The sequence below is a fragment of the Tetrahymena thermophila genome, assembly GCF_000189635.1.
Source record: "Tetrahymena thermophila SB210 genomic scaffold scf_8254551, whole genome shotgun sequence".
NCBI classification, from domain to species: Eukaryota; Ciliophora; class Oligohymenophorea; order Hymenostomatida; family Tetrahymenidae; genus Tetrahymena; species Tetrahymena thermophila.
In genome coordinates, this window is record NW_002476322.1 from 498,879 (window position 1) to 518,000 (window position 19,122).

At 21.3% G+C, this 19,122-nt stretch overlaps 7 protein-coding genes across 7 annotated transcripts; 3 read left to right on the forward strand and 4 right to left on the reverse strand. All coding sequences in view use genetic code 6, as the record gives it.

The window, feature by feature from the left end:
- Window positions 1-2,812: 2,812 nt before the first annotated feature.
- On the forward strand, window positions 2,813-3,376 carry TTHERM_00310270 (transmembrane protein, putative; the record flags this gene model as incomplete). Its single annotated transcript, XM_001021102.1, has 1 exon — window positions 2,813-3,376. One exon carries the CDS (start codon window positions 2,813-2,815, stop codon window positions 3,374-3,376), a length of 564 nt encoding a protein of 187 aa, XP_001021102.1.
- A 764-nt stretch (window positions 3,377-4,140) lies between these two features.
- TTHERM_00310280 (hypothetical protein) lies at window positions 4,141-4,806 on the reverse strand (the record flags this gene model as incomplete). Its single annotated transcript, XM_001021103.1, has 1 exon — window positions 4,141-4,806. The coding sequence occupies one exon, from the start codon at window positions 4,804-4,806 to the stop codon at window positions 4,141-4,143; it is 666 nt and encodes a 221-aa protein (XP_001021103.1).
- A 744-nt stretch (window positions 4,807-5,550) lies between these two features.
- On the reverse strand, window positions 5,551-6,210 carry TTHERM_00310290 (hypothetical protein; the record flags this gene model as incomplete). Its single annotated transcript, XM_001021104.1, has 1 exon — window positions 5,551-6,210. The coding sequence occupies one exon, from the start codon at window positions 6,208-6,210 to the stop codon at window positions 5,551-5,553; it is 660 nt and encodes a 219-aa protein (XP_001021104.1).
- A 1,953-nt stretch (window positions 6,211-8,163) lies between these two features.
- TTHERM_00310300 (hypothetical protein) lies at window positions 8,164-8,823 on the reverse strand (the record flags this gene model as incomplete). The annotated part of the gene is made up of 1 exon (XM_001021105.1): window positions 8,164-8,823. The coding sequence occupies one exon, from the start codon at window positions 8,821-8,823 to the stop codon at window positions 8,164-8,166; it is 660 nt and encodes a 219-aa protein (XP_001021105.1).
- Window positions 8,824-10,007: 1,184 nt separating this feature from the next.
- TTHERM_00310310 (ankyrin repeat protein) lies at window positions 10,008-10,902 on the forward strand (the record flags this gene model as incomplete). The annotated part of the gene is made up of 2 exons (XM_001021106.3): window positions 10,008-10,212; window positions 10,271-10,902. The coding sequence occupies 2 exons, from the start codon at window positions 10,008-10,010 to the stop codon at window positions 10,900-10,902; spliced, it is 837 nt and encodes a 278-aa protein (XP_001021106.2).
- A 1,361-nt stretch (window positions 10,903-12,263) lies between these two features.
- TTHERM_00310320 (Serine/Threonine kinase domain protein) lies at window positions 12,264-16,359 on the forward strand (the record flags this gene model as incomplete). The annotated part of the gene is made up of 11 exons (XM_001021107.3): window positions 12,264-12,431; window positions 12,491-12,542; window positions 12,774-12,961; window positions 13,125-13,210; window positions 13,308-13,527; window positions 13,699-13,794; window positions 13,955-14,375; window positions 14,439-14,603; window positions 14,709-15,170; window positions 15,327-15,570; window positions 15,621-16,359. The coding sequence occupies 11 exons, from the start codon at window positions 12,264-12,266 to the stop codon at window positions 16,357-16,359; spliced, it is 2,841 nt and encodes a 946-aa protein (XP_001021107.2).
- A 1,838-nt stretch (window positions 16,360-18,197) lies between these two features.
- Window positions 18,198-18,826, reverse strand: TTHERM_000310339 (hypothetical protein; the record flags this gene model as incomplete). The annotated part of the gene is made up of 2 exons (XM_012798888.1): window positions 18,198-18,611; window positions 18,683-18,826. The coding sequence occupies 2 exons, from the start codon at window positions 18,824-18,826 to the stop codon at window positions 18,198-18,200; spliced, it is 558 nt and encodes a 185-aa protein (XP_012654342.1).
- Between the last annotated feature and the right edge of the window lie 296 nt (window positions 18,827-19,122).

The following is a 19,122-nucleotide window of genomic DNA, read 5'->3' on the forward strand; positions in this document are numbered from 1 at the left end:
TTATTCACTCGCATAATTTAAAAATTTAATAAATTTAACCAGCACATAAAACTTTATGTTTATTCTTATTTGGAGTATCAATAAGAGTTTTTTTAAGAAGATTATAAATAGAAAATAATTTTTACTAAAATAAAATTTATTGTTTAACTGATTTCTTTTGCAAAATTTATCTTATTTCTATTTCAAAAATAGATAAAAATTTTATAATAATTTAAGAAATTATTTAAAAAATAAATTAAATTATATATTCTGAGATTCATCATAATTAAAAGTTTTAAAAATTCTAAAATTTTTTTTAAAGAAAAATTGATTTTATCAAATATTTTTAACAAATTTTTATGAAAATTAAGCTAGCACTATTAAGAAAAATAAACTTAAAAAAGAAAGTTTTATTTTAGTTTTTTGATTAATTGGGCTGAAAAATTTTTAATATAACACTACACTACTAATAAATACAGAATACCAAGAAAAAACATCATGAATAGAAATTTAAAGGTTAAGACAGTTATTTATTTGTAACTTTTAAAATGGTATTTGTATTTAAAATATCTTATTCTTTAAAATTAGAATAATTGACTATTCATTATATTGAGAGAGTAAGAAATTTTTTTAGTTCATTTTAGTAGTATTTTTGACAATTTTTATTGAAATAAATAACTTATTGAAGTATGAAATTTAATTTTAACTCAAGAATAAGCAAAGTGTAATCAATAAATTTAAGTAGTTATCAGTAGCTAGAAAAATATTATTTCTCATATAAATAGAGAGGCTTTAAAGATTATTTGGAATAATTAAAGTATAAGAGTTAATTTAATTATAAATAAATCTAAAAAGACTTAAATTAAAAGCAATAGTATTTTTAATTTTATGTTTGATATTGTATTTTATTATAATATTATTTATTATTTGTTGGCTGATATTTTATTGATCGCTTCAAATAAGTTTTTTCCTTTTTATATTAAATTTATAATTAAACTTAATATTTAATATAAAAAACTTCTATAAAATTTTTTTGAAATTATTATTACAATAGCCATTAGTACAACTTTAAATGATTGAATTAACAAAAACTTACTAACAATCAATCACTCTCTATTAAATACTAAAAAGTATCATAATTTTTTTTGATAAACTGATTATTTTTTTAAGCTTTAAAAAAAAACAGTACTCATTAAAATAATATTAATACTCTACTATATACAAATTATATACTTAATAATTTTCCAACTAATACATAGGGATACTAAATATAGAAATTTTAAATATCTTCTTATAATAGTGATTTTTTTTAAATTTAATATCCATGTAGTGTAGGCAATGATTTATAATATTAATTTATTTTATTGATTATAATTTGTTTTCTTTATATTGTTCATTAAGATAATTGGAATACCTCATTAAAATAATATTTTATATTAAAAATTGAAGAAAAGGCAAGTTTTATACATTAAATAATTTTAAAATTATCTTATTTTTAATTAAAAGCAAAATATTTTTAATCCAAAGTGTAAAATTATTAAATAAATGTATTAATTTTGCAATAATGAGGTGAATAATAAAAATAACCATGATGCTCTTAGCAAACACTCTCTTAAAATATAGGAATTAAGTTTGATAAATAATATATGAATGAATTAAAATAGTGCGTTTTTAATAGAAGCTCATTTTTTTATCTTGATTGATTTTTTTCTAGGAATTTATTTAAGCTGAAATTTAAAAAGTCAAATTCACACAATCCTTGTATATAGAACAATTTTTCTGAGAGAGCAGAAAATAATTTCTTACTATTTAATTGTCTTAGGCGTAAAGTCAAATCAGCAAACAAAATCATTCCAACACAATATCAAATTTTTATTAATCTAAATTTAAAACTAGCAATCAATTAATCTATTTATTTTATATAATTTTATATTTACCAATTTAATTTCTGATAGAACAGAAAATAACCTCCTCCTTGGTTTATTTAAATTTCATTTTGAACCTTAAAGTAATTGAATAATTTCAATCATATATTAACCTCTGCCATAGCTAAATTTAAAATTAACTTTCCATTCTGTTTGCTCATAAAAACATTTATCATTTATCTTAGTGCAGTTTACATTCTAATAATAAATAAAATTTATTCTTGAAACATAATATCAAATCTATGAGATAATCTTAAATCAAATTCTTTTATTCTGTATTTAATTAAATTTAACAAAAATTTTCTGATTCAATAAAAAAATGTAAGCTATTCTATTAAGAATTTTGAAGGTATAAAAATTTGATTACAAAAATAAATATTTTATAATTTCAAATTCCACATGTTTTACCAAATTAAATTTTAGAATTTATTGATATTTACAATTTAAGAATTAGCATTCAAAATCGAATTTTTATCTCAAATTAAATGATTACTAAATTGATAATTTTTTTTTTTAGATCTTATTAACTTTATGATGATATTTTAAATATAGACCTAATTTTTTTTCAAAAGATATGAACAATCGTTTAGGAAAACAGATTTAATTTATGAAACATCAAGAAATTTTATTTCTGATAAATAAATCAAATAAATAAAATATACTTAATCAATTTTAGGCCACAAAAGGAATGAATAAATAAATAATATTCTTCTTTTAATTTAAATTCATTAATAAAAGAAAATGTAAAAAATTAAAGGTAAAAGTTTTTTGAAAATCCAAACTAAAATTGAACATAACCTAATACCAAATTACTTACAATATTTAGATTTATAATTTAGTAATCTGAATTGATCAAAATTAAATAATTGTAATAATTTGATTTCAAAAAGAAATAAATCTAAAAGAAAATGGTAACTAAAGTTTTTGGTATATCTCTAATCTCTTTGTTGTTAATTACTGGTGGTCTTTACTACTTCAACTCAAATAAGAGTGCTCTTAATGACTTCCATGGAAATTTGACTCCTACTGAACATATGCTTTGCAAAGCATAATAATTCTAAGCTAACGATTACAACAAGTGTATCGTCAACTATTATGATAAGGAATGTCAACAAAAATACTTCAGTTTCCTTAGTCAATACAGACAAAATGAAAAGATTTTTTATTAAATCTACGAGGCTTAGCCTTTAGATGTCAAGGCTGTTGTTGATGGTTGGAATCAATCATGCAATACTTTCGAGCATTATTAGAGATGTGGTGACGCTGAATACTTGTTCACACATTGCGTTTACTCAGGTGAAGAATCTGAGTGCTCTATTGAGAACTAGGAATACATCTAAGCTGCTTATAAATGTGGTGATGTTCCTGATGGAATCCCTTTTTGGAATGTAAATCTCTACACAGCTGAATGCATGACTAATATTGTTAACTTAGCAAAGGGTTCTTTAGCTGAAGCTTTAGCCTGCAAATGAAAAGTGAATTTATATAATTCGTAAACTTTATTAATAAAAAATTATATTGTATTAACTCTTAGAATTTAAGCAAATGAATATATATATATGATTATTTTAGCTTTCATTTATAAACAATAATTTAAAATAAAAATAAATATATTTTTATTCAACATTTTTTGTTTTATAAAATTTATTTTTTATCAAGCTTCTGATTTTAAATGCATTTATAGTTATATTTAAAAATTAAATATCAAATCCAATATAATGGATACAAAATTTTTATTTTTAAAAATATAATTAGAAATAAATCAAAATAAAAACTGTTATAATTTAAGATAAATTTATAATAGATGTATTAATAAAATAATTTTTAAAGTAAAAAAAATTTAAAACCTTTATTTATTTATTTTTTATAAAATTAATCCATTTTTTGAAACTCTATAAAAATAACTTTAATTTTAATTGATATAAGCTAAAGGAAATAATTATATAATTTTTAAAATTTATAATCTGCTCTCAATATAATATATTTTTCAATTAAAAAATAATAAAGTTAAATGAGTGAGGAAAAGTATATTTTTCAAAGTAAAAATATTTACTTTTTTGCATATAAATTTTAGTAATCCTTTTCTCATTATTAAGGCTCTTTTTTGTTTATATCCTTTTTAGAATAGCTATAAATTATTAGATTTAACTATTTAATTTAACAGTTTTAACACCATGTAAAACGATATTTCTATATTTGAAATTAAGAATTCATAATTCAAAACATAAACGTGCAATCAATACATAATAGTTGATAATATTAACATTATTAAAGATAGAATAAGCATTTGGCTGGTGCTTCTGATATTTGGTTAACTTGGTTATTATGGTTAAGTTTAATCTTATGATTTACCAGAAAGACATTAAACATAATCTTTATTTAAAATTTATAAACCAGCTAAATCTGGTTGACAAATTTTTGTAAAACAATAATCAACTAATACAAAGTTATCTGGAGAGAAGCAATTACTCTTTGCGCATTCAAATTACTTAAGTAATTTTTAAGGACACTCAGGAGATAATTATACACATTTATCAGCAAGTCTTTAGCTACATTATTATTATAGATTTGGATCTATAATAGTTTAAAGAGTTGGTAAATTAGAATGAAAACTCTAATTTTACATTCTTTCAATCAAACAATTAGAATATTTTTAAAGCAGTTGATTGAATGGCTCGAATTTTGAGCTGCAAGTCTCAGAATAACATTTACTTAATTCCTCAGTGTATTAAGATTCAATTTAGTACAAATCACATCTTGAAGAGACACATGTCTCAAATAGCCTCAACTAAACCAAACATTCAGAATCATTTGGCTAACATTAAATTATCTCGTCACATGATTTTACTAATTGAAGCAAAAAGTAAGAAGATAATAATAGGCTAGTGAATATTTTTTTCATTTTAGTCAATTTTTATTATTTATTATTATTATTATTATTATTTTACTAATCAAACTCAAGTTTCTTTTTAAAATTAATAAATAGACTACAAATTAATTAAATTAATATCACTGATATAGCAAGATAGCTTCCTGATCATTATTTTTGGTTCTGGCATGAAAAATTTAAAATCATAAATTTCAATTAAAAAATATGTAAATAAAATTTAAACATAAAAAAGTATTATTTTTACATATTTTGTAAAATCTTTTACTTTTAAATAGATATATTTAGAATAGATTTTATCTGAAAACCTGTTCTGATTGATAATGAATAAATAAAATAAATTAAAAATATCCAAGGAGTAAAAAAAAAGAAACTATTTAGCACTATCTGTAATATTTATATTTAAAAAAATTTACTTTATTTCCTCTAAAATATTAGCAAAATGAATTTTATACTTCACTAAAACCGAATACGCAATATAATTTGCTCAATTAATATTTTTCATGAAAAAATAATAAAGTAAATATGAGAGAGGAAAAGGTATATTTTTCATAGCTAAAGATATTATTTTAAGAAAAAAACAGAAATATCTACTTTAAATCTTCTTTTATGATACTTTTTTTATTTATATTATTTAAAGAACATTAATAAATTAATAGAAATACTTATTTAATTTAACTTTTTAAATATAATTGTAAAATTATTTCCATATTTGAAATTTAAGAATAAATAATTCAAAGCATATATATAAACATAGAATCAATACATAATTGTAGATATTATTAAAAGTAGTAAAGATACAATAAGCATTTCACTTGTACTTCTTATAACTTATTAACTTGGTTATGGGTTAGTTTAACCTTAATATTGACTTGAAAGACATTCAACATAATCTTAATTTAAAATTTATAAGCCAACTAATTCTGGTTTACACACTCTAGTAAGGCAAAATTCAATCATTTTATAGTGATCAGGAGGTAAACAACTTTATGCGCATTCAAATTCTTTAATTAATTGCTAAGGGCATTCAGGAGATAGCAATACGCATTAATCAGCAAGACGTTATCTACATTTTTAGAATAGGTTTGGATCTATAATGGTTTATAGGGTAGGTAAGTTTAAATGCAAATCTTTTTTTAATATTCTTTCAATCATACAATTAGAGTATTTTTGAAGCAATAGATTGAATGGCTCATATTTTGAAATGCAAGTTTCAGAATAACATTTACTTAATTCCTAGGCATTTTAAGATTCAATATTGTACGAGTCACATCTTGAGGAGACACATGTTTAAAATAAGCTCAACTAAACCAAGCATTCATGGTCATTAGGTTCACATTATATTATTTCATCACATGATTTTACTAATTGAAGTAAAAAGTAAGAAGATAATAAAAGGCTTGTGAATATTTATTTCATTTTAGTAAATTTTTTTTTTTAATTTATTAATATTATATTAATGATTCAAACCCAATAATTATTTTAAAATGAAGAATAGAGTTGAAAATAATTAATTAAATTAATGTGTATAGAGAAATTAAATTAGTTCTTCTATTATTATTTTTAGTTCCTTATAAGAAAAATATTCTATAATAGATACCAAATAAAAAATATGTAAATGAGTCTTCAATATAAAAATATATTGCTTTTACAAATTTTACTAACTTCTTATACCCTTAAATATTTAAATTTAAATTAGATTTTTTATTTTGTATTAATAATAAAATTTATATTTAAGAAAATGTACTTTATTTCCTCAAAAAAATTAGTGAAAAAATATGTAAAAATTTTTTTTTTTAATTTATTGTTTATTGAATATATTACAAAATAGCAATTTTCAAAAAATGGAGGTTGATATATGAGAGCATACAGTATAAGTAATCAATTTTTTTTAAGATATCTTGGAATTATTTTAAAGCGAAGTATTATTACTAAACAATCTTACATATTTAAAAGTATGATATAATAGAGAAAATTTTTTAGGTATTTTATAAACAAAAATTTGATATAATATTGAATTAGATGGAACTAATTTTAGCTATTAAAAAATACGTTGATATGAAATCAAGTTAATTTTAATATAAAAAATGAGTAACAAAATAGATTTTAAAAGTATGATAATAGATATTTATTAAAGAAAAGTTAAATTTTTTATTTTTTACTAATTAAATTAATAAAAAGTGCTTTTGAAATCAATCAAATTCTATTTTATCCTATTTTATAATATTTAAAATAACAATATGAATTTATTTGTGCTATAAAAACTAATTATCTTTCGCTATTATCAAATAGATTTAATAAAAAATAAAATAAAGATTATAGAATAGAGTTAAAAATTAGTAAAATCAAAAATACAAATTTTTAATTATACTAACTTATTGATTTACTTACTCCCATTTTAATTAAATTATTAAATTATTGGTTTTTTAATAAAATAAACAAAAAAAAAGTAATTTTAGAATTAAATTCTTTAATGATGGAGTACATTAAGACTACAAATGAAAAACTTAAATAAAAATAACAAAAATAAATTAATCTGAAAAATTCTTTTAAACTTTACCTCTAATTACTTCTTTATTCACTTATTATCGTAAAATAAAGTTTTTCAAATAAATTTTTTAAAGATTAGGATAAGTGAAATTAGATAAAAATTAAATAAACATTTTAAGAGTATGATTAGAATTTTTTAAAATATGAGGAAAATTAAATTAAAAAATACTAAAATAAACCTATTTATGTCTATAAAAATTCATTGAAATAAAAATAGCAAGTGTTTAATTTGAAATCTTAAAATTTAAATATATATATATTAAGTTTTTAAAATAATACACAACATATTATTTATATAAAAGGATATATTATCTAAATATTTTAGAATATTTATAAATTTAATTACTGTTTAAATTATATTTTATTAAAACTTTTAAATATTTACTCTAATTTTTATTTAGAGTGAAATTCCTATTTAATTTACAAAGTTGAAATATAGTATATCTTAATTATATACTTAATAAATTTAAATAAACTTAAAATAGCTTTATTTTTGTGTTTTTAGAAAGCTTCAAATTAAAAAAAGTAAAAATTTGAAATAATATATTCTGTGAATAGTTATATAAAAGATGTCATGTGAAGAAAAAAAATTTGCAAAAAATATTAAAAATTTTAATAAAAAAATTAAAGGAGGATTTTATGAGTTTGTGATCATGTGAAAGTGAGAAGATAGGGAAGTTGTATTTTAAGGGGGATAAATATTTTTAAAAATGTTGAAATTTTGTTCAAATAAACTTATTGTTTCAATAAAAAATATTTTGTTAATACTATATATCAAATTTTTATACTTGCTTGCAAAAAAAAACTAGTTAATTTGTACAATCAATACGTAATAGTTAATAATATTAAAAATATTAATGATAAAATAAGTATTTCACTGTCACTTTTCGCAATTGGTTAACTTGGCGAAGAGCTAGTTTAAACTTGAGTTTCTTATGAAAGACATTCAACGTACTATTTATTCAAAGCTTATAAACCAAGTAAATCTGGTTTACAAATACTAGAAAGACAAAATTCAACCATTTTATAGTGTTCAAAAGGTAAACATCTCTTTTCACATTCAAATTACTCAGATAATTACCAAGCACATTCAGAAGATAAAAAAATACAAGAATCAGCAAGTCCTCTTTTACATTTAGAATATATAATTGGATCAAAAATGGTTTAAAGGGTTGGTAAATTAAAATGTAGACTATTTTTTTTAATTCTTTTAACCATGCAATTAGTATATTTTTAAATTGATAGATTGATTGGTTCATATTTTGAAATGCAAGTTTCAGAATAGCATTTACTTAATTCCTCGATATTTTAAGATTCAATATTTTACGAGTCGCATCTTGAGGAGACACAAGTTTGAAATAGCCTCAATTAAACCAAGCATTCAGGATCAGTATGCTCACATTAGATTATTTCATCACATGATTTTACTAATTGAAGTAAAAAGTAAGAAGATAATAATAGCCTTGGAAATATTTATTTCATTTTAGTCAATTTTTTTTTTAATTTATTATTATTTTAGACTAGTTAGAGATCAATAATCTTTTAAAAATAAATAATAAACTTCAATTTTATTTAATTAATGCATAAAAAGATAGAAAATTAGTTATTCTAATATTATTTTTATTTCTTGGTAAGAAAAATATGATATCAAACATATCAATTAGCAAATATGTAAATAAGTCTTAAGTATAAAAATATATAATTTTTTCTATTTTTCTTATGCTTATTACTCTAAAATACTTAAAATTTAGAAGATATTTTCATCTGAAAACATTATTGTATTGAAATTGTATAAATAAAACTAATAATAAATGTCCAAGAAACTTAAAAAAAATAAACATATAAATGCCATTAAAAAAATTTTCTTTATTTTTTTAGACAAAAAAAGTGCACAAATTATTTTTAAAAATATATAATTTAAAATATGAATACCAGCTATGAGAATTTCTTTTAAAGCTATTAAATAATTTTAATAAATTAAACTGAATTCATTATTTTTAAACCAGTAAATAAATAGTACTTTAATTAATACGCCTAATATCTATTATATAGGTATTAGGATAAAAATTTGCCAATATTAAAAAATTTTATATTGTTTTATCCTAACAAATAACTTCAAACATAAAACCACATATGTGGATTTAATCTATTACATATTCAATTTTTTAGTAATAATTATTATTAGTGGGTGCAGTTTTTTACTTAATAGTTATTTTCAACTATTAAGACAACCCCTATTCACTAATAATTTTTTTGTTTTTAGAAATGTAATTGTTAAATTAATAAAGAAACTTAGTTGCAAGTAAAATTTAAAAAATAGAAATATAATTTTTTTTTAAATTTAACCTATTTAGTATTAAAAATATTAAATCATTTATAAAATAATTTCAGTTGAAAAAGTAAGTAAAATACTTTACATGTTTATTGATTTTATTTATTTTTATATTTGGCATATCTTATGGAATAGTAAAATAAGTATAAAATATATTTGTGATATGCAGAAATAATCAGAAAATAATAATTCTAATAGACAAGTATTATTTGTAGCATTAAAAAATATATCTCTCTTAAAAAATAAATTCAAAACGTTTAGAAATATTTTTTGCTAAGAATATAAATACAAAAATAAATAAAAAACATTTAAACATTAAAGTAAAAGCATTAAAATGGATTATAAAAAATCAGGTACTTAGAATATTATTGAGCGTCCAAATCATTTGTTAGAAACAAAGCCAAATAAATTAAAAAAATAGTTATTAAATGCAGTTTGCAATGATAATTTAGATGAAGTAAAATAATTAGTTGAAGTAGAAAAAATACTTCCAAATGAAGAACTATCAATATATGGCTACTTTTGGAACTCAATACACTGTAAGAATTGAATTATTTATAATTATTTATATTAATAATTTAAAATAAAATCAATAAGATGCTGCACATTATGGAAAATCAAATATTTTAGAATATCTCATTTAGTAATTGTACAAAGAGTATAAAGAAGATTTGACAAAAGAAATTTTAAATTATTAAACCAAAGAAGGGTGGACAGCTTTAATGATTAGCTGCATTTATGATAGTGTTTTATGTATTAAAATGCTTATTAAATTAGGTGGAATAAATTTAATCTAAAAAGATATTATGGGAAGGACAGCTCTGGATTTATGTAAAAGTTATGGGCAAGTAGATTGCTTTGAACTTATTCACGAAGCAAGAGAAATTTATGGTGATGAAATTCCTCTAAATAAAAATTACTTAGAAGAAGATATAAATTCACTTTTTTAATCGTTACAAATATCAAACAAAGAGTATCATTACTTATGCTTGAATGGTATATCCAGAGATTGTATAATATGTAACACAAACAAAGGCTATTTAAAATATACATAATGCTGCTCTCATCCTATTCATTTAGTTTGTTTTATTGAATAACCAAAAAAAGTTTGCTTAAATTGTGACAAATTTAATTATAATATTACAAGAGAACTCAGAGAGCCTGAACTAGCTTTTTTTATACCAGATCAACAGCTGAATTTAAATGAATTGGATGGATTGAAGCTTTGAAAAATAAACTATGAATTTTATTTTAGAATTATTTTTGTATAAAAATATAAAGGCTATATTTTTCAAGTTAAATTATTTTCTAACATTTATTTTAACAATAGTACTTATAAATATTTTCATATGGATTAATAGAACTTAGTTTGTTTAGCAATATAATTGTAATAGCTTATTTAATTACTTTCTATGAGTCTTTGAAACAAAAATTATTTGTATAAAAATATGAAAATACTTTAATAAAAAGAAGTAAAGAAAGGATTGTAAAAATGTTTAGTTACATTTAAAATATGATAAAATAATAGATGATTTTGTAGGTAAAAACAATATTTTTACATTTATTAAATCAAAAATATTTTTTAATTTGATAAAATCTAATATTTTTGGATTTTAAATTTATTATGAATTTGATTTTAGAAAGTTTTTTTTTTATGCTAAAAAAATAAGCGAGTTTTGTTTTTAAGATAAAATTATTTTTGAATTCAGCGTTGTTTTGTAATTGGTTTATGGTTGGCTGAAATTAAATAATTTTACTATTTTGGGTCTAGAGTACTTCAGAAGGTAAAAAAATTTGTGGCTATTAAAATTTAAAAATAAAATAAAGTATTGATTTGTGATTCTTATTATCAGATAATAAGCAAAAAAATTAATGGATTTTATTTTTTTATAAAAGTGAGATATTTTTAAAAATTAATTATTTATGGAAGTATTGGACAATATAAGTTCTTTTCAATAGATAAATAGAATAGCGAATACAGTAAAATATACTTTTCACCCCACTTATTAAATGAATGCAAATAGACTTTATGATCTAATAAACAAAAAATAAACCTTCATTTACTCAAAACAGGAAATGGACGCCTTGTATATTTTAATTACACATTCAATTGATTAGCAAAAGTAATATTTATAAATAATTTATTATTCAGTTTATATATATAAAATTAGTAAGCAAGATATCATAAATAATAAAGATTAAATATGTTAAATACGATCTATATGAAATACCTTTTTTTGGTTTGTTTATAGACAGAATGTATGAATGATCATTAACTAATAATATTGTTTGGCAAGTTAATAGTAATAAGTAAGACTGCGAATATAAGATTAACAAAAATTAAAATATAAACAATTATTCATTGATTTTGATTGCATATTAAGCTAATTAAGAAACAAAAAGTAAAGAAAAAAAATAAAAAGAAAAGAAAATCTGAAAAAGCTTAATAGTGTTTGATTATCTCCTTTTTGATAGATTTTAGCAAAAAAAGAGGCCAAGTTTAAATCGAAATAAGCCAGGGTTGTTCGGTCTTCAAGCGAATTTTAATAGTTAGAAATAGCCACTAAAGCGATAAAGTAATTGTTGAAAGATGTCAAACAAGTAAAATATTGATAAGCACGATGATTAGCGAGTTCCATCTCAATAAGATTCCCAACAACATTAAAAGAATTAAGATTAAAAAACCCCTGCTCAAATAACTAGTAATAATTAAAATGGGAAAATGTCTCAGTAGTCTAGCAAGGATTAGCAATAAATGGTATTTTTTTTAGTAAACAAGCCTCTTATAATTTTATAAATAATTTAATAAATAAACAGAATAGTCGTTCAACAATCAACAAAAAGAAATACATAGGGCATTATATAATTGGTATTGTTAAATTATTATTTTTGCAGCTTTTTTTCTAATAGCTTTGAATTTACCAATCAAATATAATTATATGTGAGATTGCATATCAATCGCAGTTAATCAATCAATCTTTTATTACTTTTCTCAATACGAGTTACAAAATTTAAATACTTTTTGGTTTTAAAGCTTGATAAACCTCAAAGCTAGCTATTTTAGGAATTATAAGCCTAACTTTATTTCATATAACCATAGGTGAAACTTTGGGTGAAGGAACGTTTGGTAAAGTAAAAGTAGCCACACATATTTTAACGGGTGAGAAGGTGGCCATAAAGATATTAGAAAAAGAAAAGATACAAGATGTATCCGATGTAGAGAGAGTATCAAGGGAAATTCATATCCTAAAGTTGTTACGTCACCAAAATATCATATAGCTTTACGAAGTAATTAGTATTTCATTAGAAAAACTAAATAGGCGCGTTTTACCATACTATTTCATCAATTAAAATAATAACGACAAAATAATAAACTGAAAATCATGCACCTAAAAATTGAAAAATTACAAATAGTTTAACAAACAAAGAAAATATTTTATTATAAAAATAGATTATAGAAACTGAAAAATAGTTATTCTTAATTACAGAATATGCAAGTGGAGGAGAATTATTTGATTACATTGTAAAAAACACTAAGTAATCTATCATTTTAAAATTAATTTGGCAAAGATAGTTTGCAATTTAAATTATATGAATGAAAACTAATTCTTTGTTTGCTTTTATTCATTAAAAGGGTTTAAGAAAGAGAAGCTTCAGTCTTTTTCTAACAAATAATATCAGGAGTTGAATACATCCACAAACTCAAAATAGTTCATAGAGATATGAAACCAGAGAATTTACTCTTGAGTTACAATAAAAGAATTAAAATTGTTGATTTTGGTTTGAGTAATACATACAAAAAGAATGAACTACTAAAAACAGCTTGCGGATCCCCTTGTTATGCAGCTCCTGAAGTAAAAAAATTATTTATTATTATTATCATTATCAAGAATGGCTCTTTAATATTTTTCCATGTATTTATTGAGATAAATACTATTTAAATCAAGAAAAATAAAAGATAATTTAAAAAAATCTTAAGTTTATAATATTAATTACTTTTTATGTAAATCATTCTAAATAAATAGATGATTGCTGGTAAAAGGTATCTTGGATTGGGAGTAGATATATGGAGTTGTGGAGTTATTCTATTTGCTCTTGTTTGTGGCTATCTACCATTTGAAGTTAATATTATTTCCTTTCTTTCTTTACTTTTTGAGATCATGCGAACATAATTGAAAAAGTTATTTTTTAATTAAAATGTTTTTTACCACAAATAATAATTTCACTTTTAACATTAAATTCTTTTTTTATGTTCAATATTGTTATTTAATTAATAAATAGGATCCTAATACATCAAATTTATATAAAAAAATATTGGCTGGCGATTATCAGATTCCAAAATTTGTGTCTAGCGAAGGTAGAGATTTGATAAAAAATATACTTACTACTGACCCAACAAAGCGTTTCACAATATCTGATATCCGTAAACATCCTTGGTTTAATTAGGTGAAACCAAATCCTATGTGTGAGGGAATAATAGTTGGATATAATAGAATACCAATAGATTTTGATATTATTTAGTAATTAGAGAAATTCAATATCGACAAAGAGTTTGCAAAAAACTGTGTTGAGGCAAATAAACATAATCATATAACAACTTCTTATTATTTATTATTAAGAAAACATATTCGTAATGGTGGTAAATCCATTGCTGATATATCATCTGAAAATTTTGATAACACCTTATTACAACCAAATAAACGTAAAATAATTTGATATTTTATTTTTTCTCTAAAATTAATCAATCTTTCAACAAAATAAATAGCTCCTTAATAGAATAAGCACGAAACAATTTTAGAAGACGAGAGATAGAGACAATCAAGAAAAAATTAAAGAACTAAAGAAACAAGAATAAGTGTTTCTGCTACAAAAGAATTAGATAATTAATCTCAACAGTCATCTAATCAATAAACAACAATAACATAAAATTGTAACAATCAATTTTATTATTATTTTATTCATTTTCTAATTCTAATTTTTTAATTTATTAATTTATTTGCTTAGCTATTTTTTTATATTTTTAATATTTATTTAGATGAAATATAAAATACTTCGATGAATATGAATGATTTAAAAGGAACCTAAAATTCTTTAATATTGTCTTAAAAAAATAACTTGTAACGACCTGTTACCAACTAAGGCATTAACAACTCCTAATTACCAAATATTTTAAATTCAAATATAATTCCATAAAATGTTCAAAATAGAAAAATTGGGTCAAGGAATGCTTAAAACTAAGGCAAAATATATGAATACCCAAAGCCTAATAGTAACAACTACTTTTATGATTCATAGAGCCCTTCACCGATTAAACCACTCTATATAGCAGGAAACCAAAATGGAAATGACTCAAATAAATCAGAAGGATATTAAAATGCAGTTAACACCATTAATAATGGTATTTTCAATTCAGCAATTCCTAACAGCTTTAAATACCCAACTCACCCGAGTTCTATGACAGCATCCCCACGCTAAGCAGCTCAGGGTAGATTCGAATGTAATATTATTTATTTTAAATAATATTCTTTAGTTTTTTATCCACAAATCTATCAATCTATCTGTAACTCTTAAATCTATGTGGTCTGCTACAAAATTTTACTTTTATTTTTGATAATAATAATAATTAAAATCTAATATTTATTTTTTATAAAAGCTCGTATGAGACAAGCTGCTAATCCAAATGAAATATAAGAACCAAGTAGACACAGTTCAGTTGGAAATAATACAATTGTTAATCAAATAGCAGGAGCTTCGACTGGATCTAAATAAAGATAATCTAAAAAGCAAGAAGCTGTGCAACCACTTACTTCTGCTGCTTAAAATAACTCTCTTTAAACACAATAAACACCTACATCACAATTTTCATAGAATCAGTAATATCAACAAAACTTTGTGAAGTAATTATCTTTTTTTAAAGTATTAATCTAATTTAAATAAAAAAATTTAGCTGGGCAAACAGAACTCGTATTCACATGAGACACATAAGTTAAGCAGGAAAGAGACCAGGATCGATACAATAAGCATACGAAAAGGAAAGAGGTAAATCAACAGAACCTCAAATTGATGATAGTGCAAACACTTCGGGATATAAAATTTTGAATGCCAGTATTTTAGACTAAAGCTTGAATGGATCATTGAACAACACTTTTGTTCTTAATTAAACTGCTTTTATTAATGGTCATAATATAAATAATGGAGGAGTAGGTAACAAAGTCCAAAAAGCAAACTTTAATATACTTTAAGGCATAACAGGATTCCGTACAACTGCAAACAGCGGAGCTCAAAATAATTATTTGAATGCCAGTCTAAATACAAGTATCGATAATAGAAATAACTAAATAGGATTTATATAACAAAATGGGAATTTTAAATAAAATAATTTAAATTCAACTGCTTACCATAACTTTAATCTAGGAAACAAAAATAAATTAAACAACATCTTAGGAGTATAAAATAGTAATAGAGTTGGTACAGCAGTAAATTATGATTACAACGCCACTCCATCTATAGCAAATACAAATAACAATATATACAAAAAGAATTACCCTTAAACTACATTTAATTCAAATAATGTCTCATTAAATAGCAGCTAGATTTAAAGCAATAACGACTCGCTAAACACTTCAATAAACTTTAATAACACCATGTATGGTTCAGTGAATCCTAAAAAAAGATAGATTTTTTGATGAAATTGTTTGAAAAAAAGCTACTATCTTACTTACTTACTTAATTACCTTACCAATCTTATTTAAATTCTTCTAGCCAAAAATTAGCAAATAATAAATATTTATTTATAGTTTCTTTAAGTTTCTTGCACTCTTAATTTCTTTTTTGAGTATCAATCAATCAATCAACCAATTAATTAATAAAATTAATAATATTTTTCCCATTTTAGATGCTAAATTAATTCTAGCAAACCAATCTAATCTCTCAATTATTGATAAAAAATATGATAAATATTAAGAAACAAAATAAAAGAAGTAACAAATTAGCATATTACAATAATTAATAAATATAATCTAATTAACTTAAAATATCCATCTAAATTCTGAATAATATTGATTGGAGGATTTCTATCAACTTCATATAATAAACCATCATTTTTAATATAAATAAATAAATACTTAATCTCTAAATATAATTTTGAAGTTAATAAAATGAAAATATCCTATGAGAATTTATACTGTCTTACCTACCTAGCATTCTTCCTTCTTTATATGATTATTATTTTTAAATAACAGAGCAAAAAGTAAAATTTGTAAATATTCTTTTATAATTTCTATCAATAGTAGAATAAATTAATCTGAATTAAATTAATTATATGCAGATTTAAATTACATTTATAATTTACTCTTAAATAATATATCTAAAATGCTCCTTTTTTATGTTTGTATTTGTCTATTTTATATTAATTTATTGTAAGCAAATTAATCAAGCTAGATTTATAAAAAATGAGATTTGTACTATCTATATTAATTTTGGTAATTTTATTTTAAATAAATTTGCTTTCTTTAATTTTTTGTATAATGTTAAAGTAATTAATTTACAATTTTTAATTCATTTCTCAGCAATATATCTATTTCTCTCTCTGAAAAACTAGCTAAAATATATTTTTTTTTATAGTTTTTTGAATGAGATAATCTTACATTTAAAAATTTGCTTCTAATTAATTAGTAATTTAGTGATGTAAGTTAATAAAAAGATTAATTAATACATTTCATTATTTTTAATTCATTGTTTTATGAAAAAATTAATATTTACAAAATTCCGCAAATTATAACTAAAATCTGTTAAAATTCCTTTTAATTCTCCAGATTAATTAACTAATCTTTCAATTCTAAGCTAAAGAATCTATGAAAAATTAGATTTATTAATTAATTAATAAAAAAGAGATTTTCTCAACTTTTTGTTAAATACTCTCCTCAATATTTCAAATGATAAATGAATTATTAAGCATTAATGTTATTTCAAATAAGATAATATACTGTTTCATTTGTATTTGTTTGCTCAGAATTCAAATAATAGAAAGAATAGTGTTTAGAATTTATTAGAAATTATAAGTTAGAAGGATCTATAATATTTACAAATAGTAATCTTATATAATAAATAAATAACATATAGACAGAGGATTGTTTGATACAATTAGAATAAATCTAACTAGATAAATTAGTTTTTATTGTTTACATATTTTTGTTTATTGTTTGTTAAGTATTTAATTATCAACAGTGAATTAAAACAGATTTATCACTTATGAAGAAATCTCTTCCAATCTATGTTTGATTTTATTTGAGAAATCATCAAAAGTTTTTAAATTATTGCAGAAAATTTATTTGATTAGTGTAATTGGTTATTAATTTTAAGAGCTACATCTCAGTGCTACTAATAAACTCTTCGTTTATTTTTGGCACTCAGCATTCAAGACAGAGGGTTGAGCATTTTTAAATACCATAGTCATTTATCAAAGATTAGTTATTTAACTGTCTTCCAGCATAGTAGAGCTTTTAAGATTTTTATGGAATTTGGGTCAACTTCTCGATCTTGCTTTTAATAGCGGCAATAGAGTCCTAGGTTTCTACATCAATAATTAGGTTTTTCTCGATCTTAACAAAAATTTAGAATGACATTTGTTTTGATTTTAGAGTACTTTTTCTTTGTTTAGCTTTTTTAAACTGAAGTCCTTAATGCTACTTTTTTCTATTGAATAGAACTGTGAATTGGTATAATATTTTGTTTTATTTATTTCTTTCTATTTAAATTAAATTTTTTTGTTAATTAATTATTTTACTTGGAATCTTTCTTTTTTAAAGAAATATCTTGCTTGGTTGGCTTGTAATTAAAAATAGCAAAGATTTCTATTTGAACAGCTTATTATTTACTTTCTTTTTTATTGGACAATCTAATATAGATTCTGTTGCTGTTAATAAGCTTCACTCACACACTATTTCATTATATCAAAAGAAAAATTTAAAGTAAAGCGAGGAAATTTTAATTTGATTGGATATATATTACCTGCTTGTTATAGTATTTTTACAATATTAATTATTTTACACAAATGATCCACGACTAAGTTAGCAAATATTTCAAAGATTTTTATTTTTTGAAATCAAATCTTCTATGAAGACTAGAACAGACTTATTTCAAAAACCAAATCATTAAATACCACTAAAACCTTTTCAAAATTATTTAAAAAATAAAATTGTAAATTCGACATAGATTCTATTTCATTTTTAATTAATTATGTCATTCAAAATATATATTAAAAAAAGGATTATTAGATATAGAGTACTAACAGATTTTATAAGAATTGCTATTTTATATATTTGTATGTTTAATATATTTTCTTTTTTAAATTCTGATTTTTTTTCTTAATTTCTAAAGCTTATCCAGCTGTTTTTTCTTGAAAAAACTGATTCTTTCAATTATCATACTACTTTTGTTTTATTAAAAAT